The sequence below is a fragment of the Anabrus simplex genome, chromosome 1 (assembly GCF_040414725.1).
Source record: "Anabrus simplex isolate iqAnaSimp1 chromosome 1, ASM4041472v1, whole genome shotgun sequence".
NCBI classification, from domain to species: Eukaryota; Metazoa; Arthropoda; class Insecta; order Orthoptera; family Tettigoniidae; genus Anabrus; species Anabrus simplex.
The window spans coordinates 1,517,627,044-1,517,637,517 of record NC_090265.1 but is presented as its reverse complement, the minus strand read 5'-3'; the positions used below and the strand labels follow the sequence as shown (position 1 = coordinate 1,517,637,517).

The 10,474-nt window shown below is 42.2% G+C and overlaps 1 protein-coding gene across 1 annotated transcript in view; it reads right to left on the bottom strand.

Moving 5' to 3' along the window:
* Positions 1-1,657: 1,657 nt before the first annotated feature.
* Positions 1,658-10,474, bottom strand: part of LOC136861636 (elongation factor-like GTPase 1) — a 279,187-nt gene continuing 270,370 nt past the window's right edge. Inside the window, exons 16-17 of the mRNA XM_067138835.2 lie at positions 1,782-1,936; positions 1,658-1,716 (exon numbers count right to left, since the gene is read on the bottom strand). Of these exons, the coding sequence (XP_066994936.2) occupies positions 1,658-1,716; positions 1,782-1,936 (214 nt within the window). The remainder of the gene's footprint in view (positions 1,717-1,781; positions 1,937-10,474) is intronic.

Genomic DNA, 10,474 nt, shown 5'->3' with positions numbered 1-10,474 from the left:
TATCGGCCAAAGAACGACAAGGGCAAAGAAGAGCTTGAAAATGAACGACTTCGTAGGCCTCAACAACTAATACCGTTGAAGTCGGAAAAGAACAAGAGTTGACCAAGGGAGAGTGGATAGGATAGATGAAAGTGAAGAGCATGACACAAGTAAGCAGAAGTAATACCAGAACTCAGCTATGGGCCCTGTGGTCATCAACATATGCTCCCAAGTTAAGAGCCGCTGGGGCCCCTTTAACTTATCTCTTACGACAGGCAGGGGACACTGTAGATACTGCCACAGGGGCAGGAAATGTGAGAGAGAATGAAACAGTTACTTAAGAATGAAAAGACATGAATAACTGAAATATTGCTCACCAATTCTCTTCCAGACCCAGGGTGATTTCATTCATGTGTTGACAATGATTAAGTGCGAGCAGGTGATCATCTTCAGTCAGTGTTGAGAGAAGGGGAGTGGTGAAGCAGGGAAGGAGAAACAGTTTCATTTAAGCGTTTTGTTGAAGATTTATTTGTTTTTAATTCGGAGGGTATTTCTATTGCCTTGTCAAATAAAATGTTGGTTTTTCCTGAATCTGATTAAGATTGGAGTTTGAATTTTTTCTTTCATCAAAGTAAATGTGTAAATTTCCTAGTATATTTAAAATGGTCCCTTGTTGGTTACCTGGATGATTTCTACGTCTCTGTTCAAAGAAGAAAACATATCGTTAAATTCAGTCATCTATTTGCCCAATACTAATAAACCTTCAAGTTTACCAGCATTGACGTGTTCTTTGTAAAAAAAGACAGAAGGAATAGTATATTCTGACCTTCCATGCCTCAGAAGAAAGGTTACCAGCTCCAATATTTAAATGTATTGTCTCTCCCAAAGTGGGCTCTGAGTGGATGTCTGCATGATGTGCAAATCTAGGGGAGTTAACCTCACTGAATAGAACAGCCCCTCTCTGAATACTGTCAGCGATGTGCTGGGGAATTAAAAAACTTTCTTCTTCATTTTACCATTCTTTTGGATCATACATACTCTGATAACTACTGGTACTGGGCACACTGGTCCATCATAGTATTCGTTATTCCAGATATTCAATCCATACTATGGATGCGTTGATAGGAATGGGGAGTTTACAGTTGTGAATCAGATTGCTTTTTGCCATTTACATGAACCATCTACATGGCTGACCTATCAAAGACAGATACGACAGCTAGTTTATGGAGAGAGAGAGGAAAAAGAACAGAACAATTTATGGCTTATTATTGAAAGTTTCCTATTATGAATCAAAGTGCCAACACAGCAATGAGTACTTTTGATTAAATTATTCACTGGGATAGCTCAAACCTTCACATTTTTGTGACCACATTTTACCACGAATATCTGTGGTTAGTACTATAACAAAACAAATGAGATACTAGATGTTGGTTTGATATGATTCAGTAGTTTCATATCTTCAGTATGTTATCCTTACTGGAGCAAGTGGATACGAACTATGAAAGAGAAGAGGCATCTAATTCCAGAATGCCAAATCAAGTGCATATAAGCAGAGAACACAAACAAAACTTTTATACTTAATGAGAATCCTGCTTCTTGAAGAGTGAACTTACTGGATCACAAAATTGTAAAACATACAGATTTAATACTGTATTTGCTTCCAAGTGTAAAACCTGTGTTATGGCTGGCAGACCACCACAGTTCGATGTAATTTAACAACTATTTTATCATTAGGCACTGGAAAGAAAATGGACTTTTAGCCATTATAAAAAAGTTGGTATCAGTAAGTTGGATGTACTCACCCAACATATCAGCATTGACTTGTATGCTGCAGCTGTACATGGCAGCCATAAGCCTTTGAGGCTGAGCCTGGAATGCTCTCCGACACGCATCCTTCACAGTAGACATGATCTGGCCAGAGAACGGACCAAAAGGTTGACTACTGCCAGTTTCTTCACTAAACAAAGAAAACAATATTAGTATAAAATAATATTAAAGAATGCATCTAACATTATTATGATTATAACTTGAATACAGGTTTCCTTGTTATACATATGCAAGCCCCTTTTCTTGTTCACTGTCTCAGGTTTTGGTACTTAATAACAATATGCGCTAGGAATGCTTCAGTTCATCAAACACATGTGATGGTTATTCATCCATGCAGACAAACATGCAGGGGTAAGACTAAATGAGGGCATAAATTTTGCATCGAAGTTGGCAGATGACACTAACAGTTTAATCTGTATGTTAGCTTTTAACAGGGTAGTTTTGTATGATTCCATACTACAGAAAGATAGGTACAAATTTGTTAGAACAATAAAAGACAAAGACAAAGTCACCTCTGTACAGGCCACGAAGGCCCTTGGAGGAGTGGAAGGTAAAGGCTTCCACCATTGCTAACTGCGGCACGTGATGGGGTAGAGTGGTTAGCTCTACGCCCGGCTGCCTTTGGCCCCAGGAATTAACCTGGTACTCATTTTTGGTGTTGGTTGAGTGAACCTCAGGGCCATATGCACCTCCGGAAGTGGAAATCTTGTTTCTTAAATTTTACGACTTCCTGACGGGGATTCGAACCCACGTCCTACCGGGCGAACCGAGCACGCCTTTACTGCCTTCGCCAGGCAGCCCCTCTTAGAACAACAGTATCAGCAATATTTTCTTGCAATTGACTGAAGACTTGAACATGAATCATACTTTTACTAAAAATCAAAAGGTAACAGAGAATTTTGTACTTATATTCTGTCTGGAAAAGCTAAATCTTAATCACTGTTCCCTTTCATATGGTAAGATGACATATGTTAATCCTCATGTATCCTGGACCAGTCAGCAAGCTGGTAACAGTAATTGTTTCTCTCCTTTACAGTGACCAGAAGAAAGTCCTTTGTTTTACAATCTATTATTGGTGCAAACTTTGTTGTGGGAGAATACAGTATCAGTTTACTGCTAATTGTCTAACCCCATGGTTTGCAATACTTTATAGTTCATATGTAGTCTGCCTGGATGGATGGATGGATGGATGGATGGATGGATGGATGGATGGATGGATGGATGGATGGATGGATGGATGGATGGATGGATGGATGGACGGATGGACGGATCGATCGATCGATCGATCGATCGATCGATCGATCAATCAATCAATCAATCAATCAATCAATCCATCAATCAATCAATCAATCAATTGAACAATCCTGATCTGCATTTAGGGCAGTAACCCAGGTGGCAGCTTCCCTATCTGTTGTTTTCCTAGCCTTTTCTTAAATGATTTCAAAGGAAATGGAAATTTATTGAACATCTTCCTTGGTAGGTTATTCCATTCCCTAACTCCCCTTCCTATAAATTAATATTTGCTCCAATTTGTCCTCTTGAATTCCAAATTTATCTTCATATTGTGATCTTTCCTACTTTTAAAGACACCATTCAAACTTATTCGTACCGAGCTCGATAGCTGCAGTTGCTTAAGTGCAACCAGTATCCAGTAATCGGGAGATAGTGGGTTCGAACCCCACTGTCGGCAGCCCTGAATATGGTTTTCCACGGTTTCCCATTTTCACACCAGGCAAATGCTGGGGCTGTACCGTAATTAAGGCCACGGCTGCTTCCTTCCCATTCCTAGTCCTTTCCTATCCCATCGTCGCCATAAGACCTATCTGTGTTGATGCGACGTAAAGCAAATAGAAAAAAAAAAACCTTATTCGTCTACTAATGTCATTCCACGCCATCTCTCCGCTGACAGCTCGGAACATACCACTTATGATATAGATGTTGATTCGCATAGGGGACCTGAAATATTTTTCCCAAATGAGTAAATTTATAATACCAATATAGTTGGTCCATTATTGGACATTATAAATTTTCCAGCTAACTCATTCCTAATTGCCAGCATTTCGCCCCAGTGTGCTAAATTGGGTTTATCAGTTGGTAAATAGCACACCTACCAAGACGTATGGCTAGTGCAGACCACGGAGGGCACTGCGTAGGCTACTTGGAGCCACCGGCAGTGCTAATTGGGTTCACGAGCCAGCAGAACCGGAGCGCACCAGACAACCGACCAAGGACCAAGGAACCAGCCTAGCATCAATGCAAATCAGCAATTAAGTGTGACTGCCTATAACTTTTTCCACTACCATGGCAGAATCTAGCAATATGGGTAATATGGTAGACAACGTGAGTGACTCAGGATCTGATATGAGTAGTGTGCAGGCAGAGGAACGTTTGTACATATCAGCTGCAGAAGGTCATAAGTTAATAGGTCACGAATTTGATGGCAACGTTTTAGTGACCTGGTTCAAATGCAAGCAGAAGTGCACATCGCAAGGGAATGTGATCAGCCAAGTGCCCATGTGCACGTATTGTGAATTTATCGCAAACGTAGAAGCCGTACATTGCATGACGGCCCAATGAAAAGATGCTATTCTTTAAGTATATTTTAACGAAAATAATGGGCCCAGCTCATGAGAAGTTGCTATCAAGGGGTGATATTGTAGACTGGAGGCATGCGAAAGGTGATCTTTGGGAATATTATGGCAAGCAGGGCACATTTGAGCTATCCTCGTGTAAATTATTCCAGTCCAAAAAAGGGGCTAGGGACACTGTAGCAGAATGGGCACATGAGGTGGAGGAAATCACGGTCATGTTCAGAAATGCGATATTAAAGGAAGAACTGATAGAAGGCCATTAATATCAGCACCGACTGATAGTGAAAATAGCGATAGCCAGGTTCGCTCAAGGACCCCAAAATAGGAGAATTCAAAACAAGGTGCAGGATAGGAATCCGAGAACATTTGAAGAGGCTGTAGGCACCGCTAGGCAAGAGGAAGCATTGTTGCTCTTCCAGGAAGAATGTGAAGCGTTGTATAAATCGCACCCATCCAGAACCCCTTGCAGGTAAGGTTGGCAGGTAGTGTCAACCAAAGAGAAAACAGGACGATGTCAGGCATGAGGCAATAAATAGCACAAAACTCGAAACGTCTTAGTGACCTGGTTCAAATGCAAGCAGGAGTGCACGTCACAAGGGAATGCGATCAGCCAAGTGACCAAGTGCACATATTGTAAAAAGTTAGGCCATAAGGAACGGGAGTGCAGGAAAAAGTTGAAAGACAAAGAGAAACCTGCAGATAAAGAAATAAAAATAGTTAGGTTCACAAAGACGCTGCCTAAGGCACGATCCCAGCATACGCAGGAAACGAAGTACCATAAAGGGCGGTCTCAATTGGTGATTAGATGCTAAGAATGTAACGAAGTGGGTCACAAGAGACCCGAGTGTCCACAACGTAATGGTCAAAATACGAGGGACTGTGGACGTACACACAAGCAGTGTTATGCCTGTGGAAGGCAGGGTCATTTATGGTGGCAGTGTACCGCTAATCTTAGCCAACTGAGCTCGATAGCTGCAGCCGCTTAATTGCGGCCAGTATTCAGTGTTCGGGAGATCGTGGGTTCGAACCCCACTGTCGGCAACCCTGAAGATGGTTTCCCGTGGTTTCCCATTTTCACACCAGGCAAATGCTGGGGCTGTGCCTTAATTCACTCCTAGCCCTTCCCTGTCCCATCGTTGCCATAAGATCTATCTATGTCGGTGCGACGTAAAGCACATAACAAAAAAAAAATCTTAGCCGAAATGCCTCAGCTAGCTCTCAACGAAAGAGCCAGAGCGTAGAGGGGGGCTTGTACAACAAAATAGCAGAGACGGACAGGGTAGTCCAAAGGCAAGGGACCAACATGTAGAGAAGGACTCTACGCGCAACCACAGCCGCAAATTATGGTGTGATATATGCGAGGGATGGTCTCACCAAAGCAAAGGTTGTTGGTTCAAATCACAGGACGCGTTAAACTAACAAGGGGTCATGAGCGAAGGACAGCTGTGAAACCCCTGAAGGTATCAAGTCCCGCAGCCAGAAAAAGGGATCCTGTTAGATTTTTAATAGACACAGGAAGTGACGTATCCCTTCTTAAAGAAAAGTGTGCACCGAAAGATATTTTCGTGAATCGAAAGGAGACCCTCCAGGTGAGAGGTATCAGTGGAGACGCGGTACTCACGAAAGGAGAAGTTCGAATCCCAATAGGAGGAAAAATCCTAGGGTTCCATCTGGTAGGTTATGATTTCAACCTGAGACAAAATGGGATCGTTGGGAAAGACGTTGTGCATAATAGTGTGTTAAACTATCAGGAAGGCTATGCGCTAATATCAGGAAAGAAATACCCTTTTGGTGCACGGGAATCTCTGTGTGCGTCACTCTTGAACCCCAAACAGAAAAAATAGTGGCTATTGAAGTAGATAGGAATAATGCCAAAGGCCTGATTGAGAGGCAGGAAATAAAACCAGGCGTTTACTTAGCCGAGTGCCTAACCAAGTCAAAAGATTACATGGCTATTGTCAGTATGTTGAACAGTACTGATAAGACCTAGTGATTGCAAAGTCCAGTGATAGAGCTCCTTACTGTAATCGTTGAGACAGCTGAATCACTCACTGTGGTAAATAAGGTCGAGAAAGCTGCCTTATCTAGAGAAAGTGGTGGAACACAAGGGCACCCCGAGAGTAGTAGTAATAATAATAATAATAATAATAATAATAATAATAATAATAATAATAATAATAATAATAATAATAATAATAATAATAATAATAATAATAATAATAATAATAATAACAGTGAGCGCATGGAGACCAGCTCTCCCATTAATAAGTCCAGAGCTCAGAGACTGCAAGAACAGTTATGTTTGGATCATTTAGCAGCCAAGGACTGCGAAGAAATATATGCAGTGTGTACCGCCTACCAAGATGTATTTTACTTGGAAGGTGGTAATTTGACACAAACAGATGTGCTACAACATGCCATCCCAATACCTGCTGACCAGCCTCCCATACACTTAAGGCAATATAGGTTACCCGAAGCCCAAAAGGAGGAAATGGGTAGGCAGATTGACAAGATGCTAAACAATTAAATTATAGCACCTTCGACCTCTCCATGGTCCTCGCCTATTCTCCTAATCCCAAAGAAAATAGATGCCTCTGGGAAGCAAACTATAGGCTTGTAGTTGATTTTCACGATTTGAGCTGCATTACGATCTGTACGGTGTATCCGCTTCCGTTAATTACAGAATGACTAGATGCCTTAGAGAAGGCACAATATTTTTCTACCATGGATCTGGCCCGTGGCTATCATCAGGTCATGTTGAAGCCAGAGGACAGAGAAAAAACAGTATTTTCTGTGCTAGGCAGGCATTACGAGTATTTGCGGATGCAGACGGGTTTAAAAGATGCCCCAGCGACATCTACATGGTTAATGAAAACCGTATTGACAGCACTAGAGAGTATAAAATGTTTGTGCTATTTAGATGACGTCATAGTCCATGGCAGCTAAATAGAGGACCATAATCGGAAGCTTCGAGACGTATTTCAAAGGCTAAGAGAAGCCAACCTAAAACTAGGGCCAGATAAGTGCGAATTTTTGGGAACTGGGACACGTCATTATGAAGGACGGTGTCCAGCCTGATGAAAGGAAAAACCCAAGCAGTGAAGGATTTTCTGCAACCAACTACCACAAAACAGTTGAAATAATTTTTAGGGTTATCAGTCTATTACCCCAGGTTCATACCTAACTGCAGTAAAGTAGCGAAGCCACTGTACAAACTCCTAAAGAAGGACATACCCTATGTGTGGACAGAACAGCAGGAGCATCCATTCCAGGTACTAAAGCAGAAGCTCATTGAAAAACCAGTCTTACAATATCCGAATTTTGAGTAACCGCTCATTTTCACCACAGATGCAAGTGGAGAAGCACTAGGGGTGCTATCTTGTCACAAGGTCCATTAGGCAAGGATTTGCCTCTGGCCTATGCCAGTAGAATGTTAAATAAGGCCGAAATAAATTACAGTACCACTGAGAGGGCAGCATTGGCCATAGTGTTTGGTGTGAAATACTTCCGTCCATACCTGTTTGGACACCATTTCACAGTGGTGACCGACCATAAACTATTGGTCTTTAGTGTACAAGACCTATCCTCTAGATTGTTAAAATTTAGGCTCAAGTTAGCTAAATACAATTTTGATATCGTATACAAAGAGGGCAAGCGTAACTGTAACGCAAATGCCCTGAGTAGAATACCTACCTCAGCTGAGCAGGAGGTGAGAGTAGTTAGCTCTGGAGGCCAAGAGGCAGACACAGCAGGTAATGGGGAATGAAGTAATAATAAGACATCGACCCCTAACACAAGGTCGAATGGTGAACGTACACAGACAGATGGACTCAGCTCTGAATCTAAGGATGCTTTGGTAGAGGTGACAGAGCCTGAGGAGGACACAGGTGCGCCCGCTACAGATAAACAGAAGTCCGAGCTAATATAGCAGGAAAAGTTGGACATAACTGAAGAAGCACATGCTTTGCTGGTTGAAGGTCACCAGGGCATTGCTAGGACATTTGTTAGAGTAAAGGACTACATCCAATGGGATGGGATGCATAAGGACAGAGAAAATTATATTTGTTCATGTCCTTCTTGTCAGAAGAATAAGATTACCGGGCCAGAAGTAAAGGCACTGATGGTAATCACGGACACACCAGTCACGGTGTTTGACAAGGTCACATTAGATATCGTAGGCACCGTGGATTTAACTGAGGCTGGGAATCGATATATACTTACCCGCCAGGACAAGTTATCAAAGTACCTGGTCATGAATGCAATGCCAGATCAAAGCACGGAGACTGATCAATAATATAATGAGCATCTTCGGTACACCTGGAATGATCTTGATAGATCAAGGTGCGAACTTCATGGTGGATATGTTTAAGAGACTGTGTCGAACATTACAAATTAAGAAGGTATACACAGCCGCCTTCTGCCCACAATCAAATGGAAGCCTAGAAAGGTAATATAGAGCTCTAGGTGAGTTTCTGAGACATTATGTGTGTAGTTCTCAGAACGACTGGGACGAGTAGCTTCCAATGGCTATGTTTGTGTATAAAACTACCAAACATACAAGTACCAGGTACACACTGTTCGAGCTGATATTCGGGAGAAAGGCCAATATTCCAGGAGTACTTCAGAAGAAGCCCAAACAAAATTACAATGAGTATCAGAATGTGGTAGAGGAATTAACTCAGCAACTCCAGGAGAGTTCGAAATAGCTAGAAAGACCCTAGTGAAGAGTAAAGAGAAAGAGAAGAACGGTATGATGCCACACAACATGAAGTTTCCTTCAAGGTAGGAGACTTAGTATCACTCCAAAATGGTGCCATAAGACGAGGGAATAGCAAATCAAAGTTATCTCCTCCGTATCAAGGTCCTTACAGAATTATGGTGGGAACTGCACACTTCAGTTAAGTAAATGGTGAAAGCAAACTAGAGTCCACAAGAATATGTTAAAATTGTACATTAACTAGGAAATCGCAGATAGAGACTACAGTGGCGAGGCTGAGAGTCTAGATATCAACCCTCGCCAAGATTTGACCCACGCGGTCTGGAGCTGAGCACAAGGTTCGCTCACGTAATGAAGGTAGAAGGCCTAGGATTAATAAGGAGTTGCTAACACATAACTTAGTGTCTTACTGAATAAGCATTGTACCTAATGAAATCGCATCTAACTTAGCCAGCATGAAGGGCAAGAAACTGTGAATAAATACAATCACAGATAAGTGTTGAAAAACCAAAAAATACGGTCAGTTACACAGTAATTCCCTTAAAACACAAGGGAACAATTGAGTGCTGATAATAAAAGACAGGAGAAAAACCCTGTGTGGTGTCCGGGTATTACACGGACAACACAAGACACATTTCTCCGGGTACTCCGGTTTTCCCTGTCATCTTTCATTCCAGCAACACTCTCCATTATCATTTCATAGCATTTATCACTCATTAATAAATCACCTTGGGAGTGGCGACCCCATTGTAATAACAGCCTATATATGATTCATTCATTACATCCCTGACCCGGTCAATGACTGGAAAACAGGTTGTAGGTTTTCATTTTCAACACGAGACACAATAAGGTAAAGAGATAAGGAATACGAGAATACACGCAGAGTAACACCACGGCTCGTCCAACTGGTCATAGCAGGCGACCAATGGATTCCCTGTATAAGGGACAAGCACCAGCTAGAGCCTGGGTGAGTCAGGAACATTCACCTCTGACAACAAATCTAGTCTCCAGTAGAGTTCAGTAGGGGCTGTGCTACGAGGCAACCACGCCTCATGCAGCACGAATTGCTTGAAGTGTCCAGTCATTTCTTGGTAAGAAATCTTGCACCCTCAAGACGTGCCAATTTCTCCACTAAACTATGTACTGTATATTTTAGCCCGTAAGAAATGGCGTATGGCTTTTAGTGCCGGGAGTGTCGAGGACATGTTCGGCTCGCCAGGTGCAGGTCTTTTGATTTGATTCCCGTAGGCGACCTGCGCGTTGTGATGAGGATGAAATTGTGATGTAGACGACACATACACCCAGCCCCCAAGCCAGAAAAATTAACCAATGATGGTTAAAATTCCCGACCCTTCCGGGA